Source organism: Anser cygnoides, chromosome W (genome assembly GCF_040182565.1).
Source record: "Anser cygnoides isolate HZ-2024a breed goose chromosome W, Taihu_goose_T2T_genome, whole genome shotgun sequence".
Taxonomy (NCBI): Eukaryota; Metazoa; Chordata; class Aves; order Anseriformes; family Anatidae; genus Anser; species Anser cygnoides.
The window spans coordinates 7,395,966-7,411,945 of NC_089911.1; the positions used below are offsets into that span (position 1 = coordinate 7,395,966).

General features: G+C 43.9%; 1 protein-coding gene across 1 annotated transcript; it reads right to left on the reverse strand.

The window, feature by feature from the left end:
- Positions 1-618: 618 nt before the first annotated feature.
- On the reverse strand, positions 619-11,970 carry LOC106049344 (butyrophilin-like protein 9). The gene is made up of 11 exons (XM_066987262.1): positions 11,854-11,970; positions 9,142-9,243; positions 6,993-7,334; positions 5,595-5,867; positions 4,729-4,830; positions 3,923-3,979; positions 3,260-3,286; positions 2,810-2,836; positions 2,561-2,581; positions 1,931-1,957; positions 619-1,517 (listed from the first exon to the last, which is right to left on the reverse strand). The coding sequence occupies exons 2-11, from the start codon at positions 9,203-9,205 to the stop codon at positions 934-936; spliced, it is 1,524 nt and encodes a 507-aa protein (XP_066843363.1). The 5' UTR covers positions 9,206-9,243; positions 11,854-11,970; the 3' UTR covers positions 619-933.
- Positions 11,971-15,980: the final 4,010 nt, after the last annotated feature.

A 15,980-nucleotide genomic window follows, 5' to 3' on the forward strand; every position in this document is an offset into this window, starting at 1 on the left:
GGTTGCCGCCTTGGCCCGGCTGCTGCAACGTCAGTGTTACTGTCGATAGTTCATTTCAACTGCCCTTCAGAGTTCATTATGAAACAATAATCTTTTCTTGCCTCTCCTGCAGTGTCTTCAGTACCTCCCGTGGGGCGCAGCAGGCTGGGAAGGGTAGCTGAAGGAACTGGGACAAGTGAAAATCCAAATAATTTCCCTAGGAGACTGCTTCACAGTGCCTTTCCTGTCAGCATTTGCACTTGGGTCTGCATTGTGCTCGTCAAGGCTGGGAGTCAAGGCTCATGATCTGGGGGTGTGCACTTGCTGCAGACAGTAAGAAATTATCTTTTGTGCTGAACATAAGCAGGCACCTCAAAGGCAGAATAGCTGCCCTCAGGGGAAGAACCTCTAGGCAAAAAGGAAGCACCACATTTATTGAGGTCTGGGATCTGTAGTAAGAGTGCTTCCCACATCAAAAAGCATCAGCTAACTAGCTGCAAGGGATTTCCAGAAGACTGTTGCTGTATGGGAACCTAAAAATCTGGGCAGGAAAGGCTTTGGATCCCCCTTGATCAGCAGATTATCAGTAAGAAGAAAGATAGAACAACATCAGAGCACTCAGCAACACAGGAAAAATCATTCTTTCTTATTTCATTTTCTGTTTAATAAAGAGGAACATGCAGTGAAAAGACTAGGGAATAGCAAAAAGTGGTAGCTGCAGAAGGTGTGAGTGCCTCTCCTTGGTGGAGGTCGATAGGTCCAGGCGTCAATCCTGGGGGTTTATGGCATTTCAAATGACAGGCACAAGTGTACTTCCTGGTCTTTCTGAATTTGCCAGTCCAGACTTCTCTACCACTGACAGAGTTTGGATGGAGCCAAGCAGGGCTGTCAATGATCTGCTCTGCTGCTCTGTCCTTTCTCCCTCTCCATGGAGACCAGAAGAATCACTGCAGCTCAGGTGTGATTTCCATGTACCATATTGTACTGCATTTTTTGTGGGTAGTCCCACCCTGTGTTGTGGTTGATGGAGAGGGGTTTCCCCTTCTCTCCTACCTTACCAAGACCTGGTCTGAGGAAAGGGTACAGTTTCACTGATGCTTCGATGGAGACTTCCAGGATACGTCCTGAAACCCCAGCATTGTAGAAGGAGAGAGTGCTTTGCTCAAAGTCCAGGTAAAGCCCAACTGCTGCTAGTGGGGCAGTATTCTGATGCATCACATTATTGGCCTCCTCAGGCCAGAACTTTCCTTTCTCCCGTCTCAGTGACCAGACTCCATGCTTAGGAAGCTCCTCCCAGCTCTCTCCTATCCGAGTGTCCCTCACAGTCTCTGCCAGTACCCCCACCTCCCAGTCCAGCCCATCCCACACCTGCACCTCCCAGTAATGCCGCCCCAAGGCAAAGCCCTCCCTGCCCACCACGATGGGAAGCTGGCACTTGATGTTGGAACCCTGATCAGAAGGTTCGTGATGGACTGTTCTCCGGTCAGGGGACAGGGCGAGCTCAGGGTGTTTCCATGCTACATCCAGGGTGATGGGCACTGGGAAGACAGAGGAGGAGCCATTAGTTACAAATAGCAGAGAATCCCAGACACCGACATCCTTATGAGGAGAAGGACCTGCTGTCTTTCAGAGTGAGCTTTAGAAATAGAGCTCCTGTTCCCAGGTCAGGTTGGAGTTCAAACTTGGCTTCTAGCCTGAGGGCGATGCCAATTTCCTGGCAAGCAAGGAATGACAGCTTCATTCCCAAGTTGGCTGCTCATGGTTCAGTACTGTGGGACCCGTACCATGGGTGTAGCTAAACCCAAGGGAGATGCCAACACTTGTCCATATGCCACTGCTCAGCAGTGTTTTGGCCAACTTGTTCCAGAAGGAACAAGGGGGCTTGCTCCAAGCTTTGACACCTTGACTTAGCTTCTAACCCTTCTGTCAGATTACATGTCCACAGACTTACCCATGTAGCTTCGAGCCTGTCTGAACTCTGTTTAAAAAAAAAAAAAAATAGAAAACACAAATCAAAAGCAAAGAGGCTGTATTCAAAGGCCAAAATGCCCATGATGGATCCATGTCCCTTTTTCATTTGTGGAGCAGTGCTCTCCCATGCCTGAGGTACCTCACAAGTGAAGGAGTAAACCTTCTGTCCTGTCATTAGTCAGGACTGGAGGAGTACCCTGCTATGTGGACAGGGCATGGCCCAGGCCTGCCACTGAGGAAAGCTTATGATATGGGACAAAGGAGAAGCTTCTTGGTGATAATGGGAGCTGAGCATGGCCTTCACATGTGTTCGTAGTGGTCTAGCCTGCAGGACTTGCATTTTATGCCCCGAGTGCCCCCCCCAGATAGATCAGGCAGCTTATGGACAAGTTCTCTAATCCTGCAGCACGCTGACTGGTGTGGGAAATGGTGGATAATAATTCATTGTCATTTTGAGTCCCCATTGAGTCCGTCTGAGCCCTCAAAGAGGAGCTCACTGTTTGGAGTACAGTGTTCTGCTAGGACTGTGGGGTCAGGGGAAGGTGCTGCTCCCAACCACTGACAGACTTGTATTTAAAGAGACAGAGAAAAGGAAGATGCCTTGACTTACCTAGTTCTCTGCTTATTGCATCTGAAAGAGAAACATGGAGTGTTATGTGCTTGGTCAGCGAGAGGGAGCTACCACTACTGGGTACTGAGAGCTACCCAGGGAGACAAATAATGACCACAGGGCCAGATAACTGGACTTCATCTATCACTAACATCTGTCTGGAGCATCAGGACACAGACAGCTTGCATCTATGTCTGTTTTCAACAATGGCAACATACTATTTATTTTCTCCCATAATTGGTCTCTTACCACATCGAGCCTGCAGTATGTCATATTCTGCAAGAGAAAGAGGAGAAAAACACCTTTGCTTTCTGTGTTGAGGATTTGAAGAAGAAATTTCAGATCTTTCTGCATCAGATGTGCATGGTCTGAAGGGACAGTGGAGTGATTTCCCCTCTGAGCATGGTGCCCTGAGTGTGCTAGGTAAGCCTGCACCCACTCTATTTTTGTGAGGTGAATTCTAGTGATGGCTGCAGGCATGGATTTTGTTCTGCAGATGCCTTGCCCACAATTTCTTCAGTGTAAGCTTGTTATGGGAATGAAAAAGAGGATGTGAAAGGAAAGGGCAGGTTGGAGGAGGTCTACGGTGAGGAAAGGTGGATGCCTGGCCTGGGAGAAAGGTTAAATGATAATGACTACATAAACCTGGGAAAACTGGAGTGGGACTTTCTCAGTGTGGAGAGACTAATTTTACTGTACCTGCATTTGAAGTCGTTCTCTCACATTCTGTACAGCAAGGGAAAAAACACAAATGTTAGACATTGAGTAATGGCTTGACATCCATAAGCCTCTTCACAGAAGCCTCTGGAGGACTGAAACTGATGCGACAGAGGTGGTCATGGCCCTGACAGAGGTCAGCCTCAGAACACTCAGTCCCTCAGTCCTGTAGACAGATGGAGATGGGTTTGTTTTTAAGCCCCCTCCTGATGCCTGCACTCTCTCTTCTGTTACCCAGTAATGCAAGGAGGTTGCAGGTTCCCTCAGTGCTTTCAGATATTGGGAACTAAGACATCCTTCCCTGGTCAGTTGGGGACTTGGGAAAAGGGATCTGAGCTGTCCAGAGGGTCATGTTCCTTGTGCTTGTGCTAGCTGAAGGGATGACAGCAGAAGGGATTTCAAGGCACATCATAGGAAAATGTCCAGGGAAAGGAACTGACATCTTCCTGTGGAAGCCAGTGAGCCTAAAAAGCTCCTAGGAAAATAAATGTTTTTCATATTTTCACAAACTCTTCAGCTGAGATAAGAGCATGAGTATCTTAGCTTTCCTCTGTGAATGCAAGGAAATCTGTTTCCAGATGAAAGATGGATGGTAATTGTGACTGGTTGTTGAAGTGGGTACTTACAGATGGAGAACTCCCTTACCTTGATTTTTAAGAGTCTCTTCTTCACCCTTTTTTTTCTTAGAGGTCCTCTGTTTTGCTGTAATATTCAAAGAAGCATATGAAATACTGAAGCACAGAGGAAATATCTGAAGATCACATGTAGCTTGTATGTGAAAAAAACATCTGAATTCACTTGGGACAGGTCATAGCATGTTGGGTGTCATGGGGTTGTATAAACACATCATGCTGGGGATAGGGTAGAAGAAACAAATAACTTGTATTTAGCTGAACCATGTCATATTTTATGAAATTATAGTGGGTTTTGGTTATTTATTTTATTATTTTATTTTATTTTATTTTATTTTTATTTTATTTTATTTTATTATCTTATTTTATTTCATTTATTATTATTTTTTTTACATTCTTTTCCACTCTATTATTGGCCATATTTTATCACTGAGTATTCTTTGACGGTTCCAGCATAGTTACCGTGTAAAGATCAGGAGTATTGGGCTTAGCTTCTTTAAATTTTGCAACTTATGATAAATAAACAATCTCCATTCCCTACCTTGAACTCTGACTGGCTTGAACCCTTTAGTATCATGGGGTCAGGCGGGGGCAACTGAAATAAAGGCCACTTTGCACAGCAGTAGGACTGTGGCCACACTACCAGCTGAGTGCAGACTTCTTGCACATCTTGTGGCGTGTCTCTGTGCAGATATATCTACACCCACAGGTGCCTAACATGGTATGGATGAAGGGCCAAGCTCTTTTGTTTTGTTCAGTGACCACTTTGTCTCCAAGAGTAGGTTTCATTGAGGCAAATAAAAAAAAAAAAAATCTTACCTCTAAATAACAGAAGAGCGCTCACAGCAGATATAAGAAGAGTTAAAGTCAGTAGTATCCAGAATGCAAGGATCCATGCAGATGTACGAGGAAAAGCAGCACCTTTGAAAAGAAAATCTTTGAGTTTCACCTTGCAATGTGCAATTGGGAGGAATCACTTTGGGATCATGTCAGTTCTTCTCCAGGAACTGCAGAGTTGAGTTGACCTGTTCAGATCAAAATCTCAGCTTTTGGAAGAAGATGGAGAAGTGAATTCTACCCTAAAATCATCAGGCATTTTTCCTCTGGATCACAGAGGTTAGAAGTGTCCATAAAGACAAGCTAATTCCTCTGAGCTGTGGTAAGCGTTACAGAAATGTATGGATGGATGAGCAGTGATCTGGGACTCCTGGGAGTGTTTTCACCAGTCCCTTGGGCATCTAACCTTTTTAAATATAAATCTGAGTGCCTACCCAGGAGTTCCCTTAGAACTGATGTAAGAAATAGCCACAAACCCTACCTTCTGGGACAGAGCCGGCCTTCTCTAGAGAATGGTACAGCATTCAGGCCAAGAAGGACCCTTCCCATTCCTCACTACAGCCTGTCCAGCCTGCAGTTGGGCATGGTGGTTTGTGATCCATTTAGCTGGACTGCAGAACTATTATCTTCCCTGGCACTGGAAAGCACCTTACAGAGCTTCTAGGACAAAGGATATCGTTACAGCAAAGGCTTCTCAGGACACTGAGTGATCTCCCTGCCCTTATCTCAACCCTTCAGCCTTTTCTTCATATTTTCTCCCCCTTTCCCTTTGAGGAGGGGAAGTGAGAGAGCTGTTGTGGTGGAGCTCAGCTGCCCAGCCGAGTAAAACCACCACAGATGTGACTCACTTGAGAGGCGCACTGTAGTTTTCTCAGCCTGTGCCAGGTAGTTCTGGATCTGACAGGTGACTTCTTCCACTTCCTGTCCTGTAACTGTGACTCGACTCAGCACACTGAAGAGCTTCTTGCTGTCCTGATGTATTTCAGTGTCCGGAGACAGCATCTGCTTATTCTGAACAACCCACTCGACAGTGGGTTTGGGGAACCATCCATGTGATCTGCAGGCAAGCTCAATACCTTGTCCTCGGGGGCCCAATATTTCAAAGAATACTTCACTTGTACCTTAAAAGCAAGAGTTTGTTAGTGAGAGGAGAGTGTTTCCAATAAAAGCAGCTCTAGCTGGGATTTACAACTCCTGTTTAATACAGAGTTTGGCTCCATTTCCTGACAGTTTCTCTTAGACTAGACCTTGAAATGCTCCTCTGGGATCACAGATCCTCTCTGCTATGTATGCCAGCTTGTCCTTGACTAAGAAAAAGACACAATGCTGGATGGGTCTGCCTCTCAGCTCCCTACCTGGCACAGAGAAGATGTATGTATTTACTGTTACTTAGTAATTAGTAATTTACTGTTACTTAGTACTGTTGTTACAGAATCTGTATGACTCTTGTCCAATTTTGAGGAAGTGGAAAGAAGAAAACATAAAAACTGTAAAGCATGCACAGCTTTTTCCCTGGCATCCCAGTTCATGCTAGCATGAAGGAGTGGGCATTGATGGTCACTGTATAGGGACTGTACCAAAACTGCTCTAGTGTGAGGGTGTGGGATGCACCACATGCATATCGTAGTCAGACCCCTGAGTACAACCATTCACACCAGCACAATAGGACTTATGTGTCCATCATGTGGTCTCACATCTCCCCAACAGTGATTACTGAAGCTATCTAACCCTACACTTGTCACAGTAAAGCTGAGAGCAGGGATGAAGCCTGCATAGGAACTCACCCTGATCTCTTGGCTGTCTTAGCAAGCTATCCCGCATGCTCCACTTCTCCTTGTAATGCAACCACTTTTGAACATGCATGGTGAAATCTCTCAAGAGACTCAGGGAAGCACTTTATGCTTTGAGAGATTAAAGCTCCTTCCTTGCCTAAAACTAAAAGCGACCCTCCTTGGGCTGGCCAGGTTGCTAGTGCCCCTAGTTGCCTCCCGTGCAGTGAGTGGCACATGGGTTGAACTCTTCCCAGCCCCTTGCCAATCTCTCAGTCTCTCAGTGTCTCTGAATCAAAGAGTTAAATCAGATCAAAAGTCGGGTGCCATGTGGCCCACTGGATCACATGACTGGTCAGATTACATGATGGATCATACGAGGGGGGATCAGCTGGGGGGCAGTGTACTTCTGAATAGCTTTTTTCCTTCTGTAAAAACCCTACCCCTTTCACAATCCAGCCCACAAAAATCTCCAACCTGCAATGCTGAGCATAGTGGTTGTGTCAGCACTCCAGTCCTTGGAATTCACAATGCAGCTGTACATTCCTTCATCTGCTGGCAGCACATTCTTCAGTGTTAGGGACACATTCCCAGAGGCAAGTCCATCTTTTGGCAATTCAGTCCTCCCCACGTATTTCTGCCCTGGTTTGTCAACTGTGTTCCTCCGTACGTAGACATCTTCTATATGCCCATCTGTGATTTTCTTCCATTGGACTTCAATGTCATACAGTGGCTTCGTGGAAGAGACATTGCAGGGAAGAACTATGTCCAGGCCAACAACCCCAAACACATTCCGGGGAGAGATGACCTCAAAATTTTCTGTAGGAACCAAACTTGAGTAAGCATCTGGCTGAAATCCATCAGAAAAGGTACCAGTATGAATGGCAAAGAGCACTGGGACAAACATTTATGCCTTCCCCAGAGAATATATAGCACTTCCAAGTTGGAAATCTTCATTAGAGAGTATTCTCTTTTCAGTTAAATCTGAAGGCTGGGAAGCAACACATCAGAACAGAAATGTCTGAAACAATGAGATGAAGAAGGAGAAGAAGGAGAAGGAGAAGGAGAAGGAGAAGGAGAAGGAGAAGGAGAAGGAGAAGGAGAAGGAGAAGGAGAAGGAGAAGGAGAAGGAGAAGGAGAAGGAGAAGGAGAAGGAGAAGGAGAAGGAGAAGGAGAAGGAGAAGGAGAAGGAGAAGGAGAAGGAGAAGAAGGAGAAGGAGAAGGAGAAGGAGAAGGAGAAGGAGAAGGAGAAGGAGAAGGAGAAGGAGAAGGAGAAGGAGAAGGAGAAGGAGAAGGAGAAGGAGAAGGAGAAGGAGAAGGAGAAGGAGAAGGAGAAGGAGAAAGGAAAAAGAAAAAGAAAAAGAAAAAGAAAAAGAAAAAGGAAAAGGAAAAGGAAAAGGAAAAGGAAAAGGAAAAGGAAAAAAAGGAAAAGGAAAAGGAAAAGGAAAAGGAAAAGGAAAAGGAAAAGGAAAAGGAAAAGGAAAAGGAAAAGGAAAAGGAAAAGGAAAAGGAAAAGGAAAAGGAAAAGGAAAAGGAAAAGGAAAAGGAAAAGGAAAAGGAAAAGGAAAAGAAAAGGAAAAGGAAAAGGAAAAGGAAAAGAAAAAGAAAAAGAAAAAGAAAAAGAAAAAGAAAAAGAAAAAGAAAAAGAAAAAGAAAAAGAAAAAGAAAAAGAAAAAGAAAAAGAAAAAGAAAAAGAAAAAGAAAAAGAAAAAGAAAAAGAAAAAGAAAAAGAAAAAGAAAAAGAAAAAGAAAAAGAAAAAGAAAAAGAAAAAGAAAAAGAAAAAGAAAAAGAAAAAGAAAAAGAAAAAGAAAAAGAAAAAGAAAAAGAAAAAGAAAAAGAAAAAGAAAAAGAAAAAGAAAAAGAAAAAGAAGAAAAAAGAAAAGAACCTAGGGGATCTTTTGGGGAAATGACTGTTTTCCATTGGAATAACATTTGAAAAGCATTTTTAATGATATGAGGAAAACTGTTAGCATGTTTGCTTTTATTTATAGATTAAATAAAAAGTATTTATTTTATTTTATTTCATTTCATTTCATTTCATTTCATTTCATTTCATTATCTTTGTAATATTTACTCATTTGTTCTCTCACTCTCTTCTTTTTTCTTTTTCTTTTTTCTTTTCTCTGGAGCAAAATGTAAACTGGAAAAGTGGAAGCCCAAAGTGGTGAAAAGTATGGAGAAAATAGGCTCTTAAAAGTGGAATAAGAGAGGATTCTTTGGAGGAAAAATAACAACAACAACAACAACAAAATTGCTTAAAAGAATGTACAGAAACATTTTGTCCAACTTTCTATCCTGCCTTGGCCCTTTCCAACCTATGTCACCAGCAGTGAGGCAGCTGTATCAATGCAAACTGCCCATGTAGACTTGGAGATGCTCTTGCTGCTTTGGCAAGGGCAGATGTGGCAGAGCTGGGTTGGGTTAGGGCTACCCCATCTCCAACAAGGAATATAAACTCAGGCTGGAAAGAGGCAGATTCCCAAACATCAAACTGACAGGGCAGCTCTGGCTCTTTTGGAGTTAAGAGGAAGTCTTCTCAGGAGACCATGACCTTCGTCTTGTGCACTTCTTATCACCTGCAGACTTTAATCCCTCAGGAATTAGAAGAGTTTATGTAAGTGTTACCTGATGAGACGGGGATGGCTGCTAGCAGTGCCACAGTGAACAAAAGCCATTTCTTCTGCTCCATGACTGCAGTTGCATGTGTAGAATGATCATTCAGCTGACCTGAAAGAGACACAGAAGGGAAGTATAATAGAAGGGAAATCTGTCCTAAACATAGGACATCTCTTAAGTCATACTAACACGCCTTCCAAAGCACTCAAGCAGTTGAGTTTAAATGCCAAGAAAACCTATGCCTGTCCAGATGTCTCAATTTAGATTTCAGCTTCTGAGAATTTCTTGCAGCCTACCGTGCTCCCAGAAAGTTATGAGGGTGTATGCAAGAAACAGAAAAATTCAACCCAGCCCACACTGTTTTCTGCAAAATTTGATGAACACATGAATTAACACACCAGTTTAAATCTCTGGTCTGAGTTTCACAAGTCTCTTCGTCCATGCTATGAGATGGGTAAAGAAAGAGGGAAGAAATGTTATTTAGCAGCTTCTGTACATGGGTTTACAGGAAGGGAAACTATCCTCTTTGCTATCGTGAAGACACTGCTCCCTGAAACAATCAGACTTCAGAGTGAAATCAGAACCTCTCTTTCAACTTCACACAAGATTTCATGTAACTAATTATCACAGCCAACCACATTCAGCTCTGACACAAACCTGAGATAATTTAGGGCTGCAGCAGGGTCAACTTTGGTGCCCTGTGCTAGAAAACATACCCTTCTCTGGTCTCTGGCCTCTTTGTGGAGTTTGACATTTCCAGTACATGGTTGACTGTCCCTGTCTCAGTCCCCATAGCAACATTTTTAGTATGATATCTTTACTACTTTACTACAGTTAAATATTCTGTGTTTTTTTCTTTAAGTGGGTAGCCCTTAGCTCTCTGTGGTACATGGAGGGAAATGGGCCCTTCTGGATCCCAGGTCATCCAGGAAGCCAAAGATCATGCTTGCACCACAGAATGAGATGACACTGTTGAGTGTATCGTCCACATCCCCATGAATTTCACAGGTAGGTCAGGCCATTGAATGTAACACTGCAACTGGCACTAAATTTCATAAACATTCATCAACTTCATCGATGCTGAATCTTGCTCTTGCCACTCTCCAGGAGTTTTCATGGGATTTGAGATAAACTAAATTGGCTCTTTCCAGATAATTGGCACACAAGAAACTAGAAAATGTTATTGAAGACATTAATTTAGAGACCTAATATGGGAAAGGGATTAACCTTGCTTAGAGATGAGAGCATTGCTCCTCAGTTGCTTAAAAGGAGGTCTTAAAGGCAGTTTCGGATTGTATTATTCTGGTTGAAATACTAGAACAGGCATTTGGGTGGGGGACCTGTAGAAACCTGTTCCCATCTGGATTATAAATACCAAATGGCTTAGAAATACCAAAAATGTCACAAGATGTTTGTGCTTAGACAAAAGCAGCCTCTCTCCTAGCTGTATTCATTGCCATTTGAATATTGCAAGTTCTTTTGAAATTCAGTGAAACCCGATACATCCAGCCCAAATCCAACTGAGATGAATTGTACTGATGAGACTGGATACATCAGAGAGCAGAAAGTAGGATCAGACACATATAGGAGCATCTGAGCAAAAGAGTTCCAGCCAGCAAATGCTGAGACCTGATTCTTTGTTTAGCAAAGGTATTTTTGCTAACAAATGTTATTTTTTTCTTTTCTCTGACTTTAAAAAAAATATATTGTGTTATATGAGGAGAGACCAAAAGAAACCTCACTGACTAGCAGATCAACATTTATGACTTCAAAGAACAAAACCAACTGAATGCTTATATGCCATTTTAAAACAAACAAACAACAAGCAACACACAAAAACCAACAGTTTGTCTTAATTCCCATAGGCTTCATGTGTATTGCTAAATAGACATAGTGTGACATATTTTAAGTAAGATAAACAATCATTATTCTACTAGAAGGATATAAAATTGAGTTAACTTTGACACTGCAACTTGTATCAAATGCGCAAAATTCATTGAATGCAGTAGAATTTTAATATGAATGATTTAATGGTAAGAAAAGACGACACATTCATGAAGGCCTGATATTCACTGCATAGAAGATGACAACCTTAATTATTCAAAGTAATCAGAAAAGTTTGAGGTTGTTAACATCTCTGCAAAGCAGCTAGCCCACTGGGTGCTCTAGTAGTTATCCTCTCATGCTGAGCTACAACAACATCATGATAGTTTCACCTTCACAGCATTCAATAGGTGAGAGCCTTTGTCAATTTATTTTACCCTGAGACACTGTGCCAGGGGAGGACGGGGGGGCAGCTTCCCTGAACCCAACAGTCCCCTTCAGAAAGGGAATATAGACCTTTTCTCCTGCTCTACAGCCTCTGCTTCAGAGTTATGCTGGAAGAGAAATGCTATTTCCATACACCAAAGACAACAGACAAATCCTTGGTGAAGCAAAACCTACCCCATCCCGCTAGTCAATACCTCAGCTTTCTCCCCCTGATGATCATTCCCTGTCACTTTCATTTTTCTCCGCAAGACCTACCAGGAGCAAACATGCTGCTGATGCCTACACTTCCTCCCTGACAACACTGAAGGAGACATGGGTGGAGAGAAGAGACTGCTGGCCCCTGCATGCACAGCTTTGATGAAGGTAATAGAGCAGTTCCCTTCCATCGCTATGGAAGCCCAACATTCTTGGCTTGTTCAGAAGTGAAGGAGTTAAAAGAGAAACGCTTACCTGTCTTGATGTATGAAGGTGAACAATGATATCAGATAGCTGTTTTTCCTTCTTGCCAGAGAAAGTGAACTTAAGGCTTAACTCATGCAGGATGACAATGGGTTATGCACCATCTCCCTGCAGAAGGAAAGGAAAATGAAAGAAAGAATCAGGTAAAAAATTAAATCCGACATTTCTCTGTCTGAAGATCACACCTCGTCTTTCATACCAGGGCTGCATTGTTGTGTTGTGTTGTAAACGATCAGCTGCAAAAGGAACTTTGGTGTTAGGAAGAGGTTTAAGATAATCATGCATCCAGCTGAATGCCCACTGCCCAGCATCAGAAGTGAACCTTATTTCAGAATAAAATGTGTATTTCACCTGTTGTAAGGTAGGAAAGGTCTCTCCATCTTCTGTCTCAGATCAAAGAGACTGAACTCTGAACAGTGGAACTGAAATGAAGAATGAAATGTTAAAGATTAACTCAGGGTGCAACTCTGAAGATCACGAGTTTTCTTCTAAGACTGATGCTTTGCTGTGAAGTTACAATGGTAATGGAAGCATGTTGTCCTTGGGACTTGGCAGATACCATTAAAAGAAATCAGCTTGAAAAGGGTGTAACTTTCCCTTTGGAGAAGGTAATGTCTTTGAATCTAACTATTCACGGATTTTCACAGGATTTTCCTTTTAATACCATTTCTCACAGCAATTTCTTCCTGAAAATACAATGCAGGAAGTATTTCTAGTTGCCTTAGAAACAAAGTTGAATTTTCTTTAGGAAGGAGTGAAGGCAGGAAGAAGGAAAGAAGGTGTTACCCTTGGTGGAGGAGGATCAGGTTAGGGAGCACTTAAAAGAAATGTGGCATACAAAAGTCCATGGAGCTTGATGGATTGTATTCTCAAGTTCTGAGGGATCTGGCTGATGTCACTGAAAGACCACTCTCCATTATCTTTGAAAGGTCATGGCAACTGGGAGAGGCTCCTGAAGTCTGAAAGAGAGCAAATGTTACCCCTAACTTCAAGAAGGGCAATAGGAAGAAGACCTGGGTGACTATGGTCCAGGCAGCCTCACTGCAGTCCCTGGAAAGCTGATGGAGAAAACCCTCCTGGAAACCATTTCCAAACACACAGAAGACCAGAACATGCTTATGAACAGTCAGCATGGATTTACGAAGCTCAGGTCATGCTTTACTACCCTGCTAATCTTCTATGAAGAGGTGACCAGCTTGTTGGATGATGGGGAAAGAGGATGTTTTATACCTACATTTCAGTGGGATTTTGATACTGCCTCCCATTAATGTCCTTGTAGACAAGCTGACAAAGTATATGTTAGATCAGTGGACAGTGAGGTAGAATACTCAGTGAAGGGGAAACAGTTTGAACAGCCAGGCTGTGCTGGATTTACATGGCAGAGTAATAGGGGGGATGACCTCAGTGTGGCGCAGTCCTTTACCGTAAAGGACTACAGCCATTGGATAGGACCCACACGGGAGGAGGGGAAAAGCGTGAGCAGGAAGGAACAACAGACAACCGTTAAGGACTGGCTACAGTTCCTCATTCCCCCTATGCCTGTGCCAATTGGTGCGGAGAGGGATTGGGAATAATAGAGTGAAGCTGAACCTGGGCAAAGCAGGGGTGGAGGAAGGGTATTGTTTCAATTGTGTCTTTGTTTCTCACCACCCAAACCTATTTTAATTTTCAATAATTTGAATTTTCATCAAGGTGAATCAGAAAAATGAAGCACAAAGTCCTGCCCCTGGGGAAGAACTGTCCAAGGCACAAGGACATGCTGAGAGCACCCAGCTGGAAAAGGAGCTTGGCAGAAAAAAAGGACCTGGGGGTCCTGGTGGACACCGAGATGACCAAGAGACAGCAATGTGCCCTTGCTGCATAGAAGGGTGATGTGAGCAGCTGGAGCAGTCTGAGGACTGTCAAGAGAGATTACAGAGCTGTGGGAGCAACAGAAAAGACTCAGTAGCACAGGTAGCTTTTTCGTCAGTCCTCCAGCTCAAAGGGAAGGGGTTTGAAAGGGTCAGTCAAATCCAACAAATCAACAGAGGTTTGCAGGACTGGTGCTACAGACAGAGCTACTTAGACTGTAGGACTTGCTTTGAGGAACCAGGGCTCATGGGGACTGATGGGGTCCACCTGTCAGAGAAGGGGAAGAACATTTCTGGTGATAGGCTTGCCAATCTGGTGAAGAGGGCTTTAAACTAGAGTTTCCAGAGGAGGAGAACCTCTGTCTATCACACTCCTCCCAACTTGAAGCCAGTGTCAGAAACGGATGTCCAGAGTTTGGAGAAGGGTCACAGGTCAGCAGGAGGGCACCTGAAAAGCAGCACAAAGGAATTCCAGCCATTCCAGCCAGTAAGGCAGCTTCATCAAGGGCCCAATTTAAATTTCTCCGTGCTAGCTCACCTAGCATGGGGAACAAACAGAATTACAGATGCAGGGCTATGACCTCAGTGATATTATGAAGACGTGGTGGGTGGCTTCCAGGACTGGAGTGATGGAATAGAAGGATACAGGCACTTTAGGAGGACAGGCGGGGGAGATGGCAATGCCCTCTATGTCAATGAGCAGCTGGAGTGTATGGAGCTCTCTGCCTGGGGACAGATGAGGAGCTGACAGAAAGCTTAACTTCCTTTTCCCAGTGATAGAGGAGCCAATGAAGAGAGGTGCTGTGCTGGATCTCATTCTCACCAACAAGGAGGGGCTGGCGGGGCACGTGAAGCTCAAGAGCAGCCTTGGCTGCAGTGACCATGAAATGGTGCGGTTTAGGATCCAGAGGGCGGTGAGGAGGGAGCACAACAAGCTTGCTACCCTGGATTTTGGGAGAGCAGACTTTGCCCTCTTCAGGGGTCTGGCTGGTAGAGTGCCATGGGACAAATCCCTGGAGGGAAGAGGGGCCCAAGAAAGTTGCTTAATGTTCAAGGATCACTTCCCCCAAGCTCAGGAGCAATGCATCCCAGCAAAGAGGAAGTCAGGCAAAAACACCAGGAGGCCTGCATGGGTGAACAAGTAGGAGCAAGGACAGATAACCTGGGAGGGATACAGCAGCACTGTCCGAGCAGCCATGGATCAGGTTAGGAAAGCCAAAGCATTCATAGAATTAAATTTGTCCAGGGACATCAACTGCTACAAGAAGGGTTCTATAGGTACATCAGTGACAAAAGGAAGACTAGGGAATTCGTGGGCCCTGTCTGGAAGGAAACAGGAGACCTGGTCAACCGGGATATGCAGAAGGTTGAGGTACTTAATTACTATTTTGCCTCAGTCCTCACTGACAAGAGCTCAAGACATGTGTCCTGGGCCCCAGAAGGCAAAGGCAGGGATTGTGAGAAAAAAGAACTGCCCAGTGTAGGAGTAGATCAGGTCTGAGACCATCTAAAGAACCTGAACCTGCACTAGTCCATGGAGACCTGATGAGATGCATCTACGGGTCCTGAGGGAACTGGCAGATGTGGTTGCTAAACCACTGTCCATCATGTTTGAGATGTTGTGGCAGTGCAGTGAAGTTCCCATTGACTGGAAGAGTGGAAATATAACCCCCATTTTTAAAAAGGCAAAAAAGGAAGACCTGGGGAACTACAGGCCCTTCAGTCTCACCTCTGTGCCTGGCAAGATGATGAAGCAGATAATCCTGGAAACTATGCTGAGGCATATGGGAAATAAGGAGGTGGTTGGTGACAGCCCACGTGGCTCCATTAAGGGCCGATCATGCCTGACAAATCTGGTGGCCTTCTACCATGGGGTTACAGCATTGGTGGATAGGGGAAGAGCAACTGCAAAGCATCTGACACTGTTCTCCATTATATCCTTGTCTCTAACTTGGAGTGACATGGATTCAATGGAAACCTAGAAGAGGTTTCAACTTTGTGTAACTGCCTCAGTGAAAGTCCTTAGCAAACATTGGACTGCAAATACTTTCGTCTTTCTGAGACTGTCTCAGTGAAAGCTCTTAGCAGGGCTCTGAAACAGGCAAATACTGGACTCTGATAAGTGTCCTTTTAATGTGACACCCCTCATCCCATCAAAATGAAACCAAAAAGGTGAAAAAAGATTAAATCAAATAAAAAACAAATGGAGATAGTACAGAGATCAGTTTACATATAATATATTCTTAAGGTTTAGTGCAATATTTCCAT

Bases quoted from the DNA above. Each gene is read 5' to 3' on its own strand.
- LOC106049344 (XM_066987262.1), bottom strand. From the start codon at position 9,205: ATGGAGCAGAAGAAATGGCTTTTGTTCACTGTGGCACTGCTAGCAGCC. The intron at 4,831-5,594 runs GTGAGTCACATC...TTCTTTTCAAAG, and splicing joins AACTACAGTGCGCCTCTCAA to GTGCTGCTTTTCCTCGTACA. The intron at 2,582-2,809 runs GTAAGAGACCAA...TTTCTCTTTCAG, and splicing joins CATACTGCAGGCTCGATGTG to ATGCAATAAGCAGAGAACTA.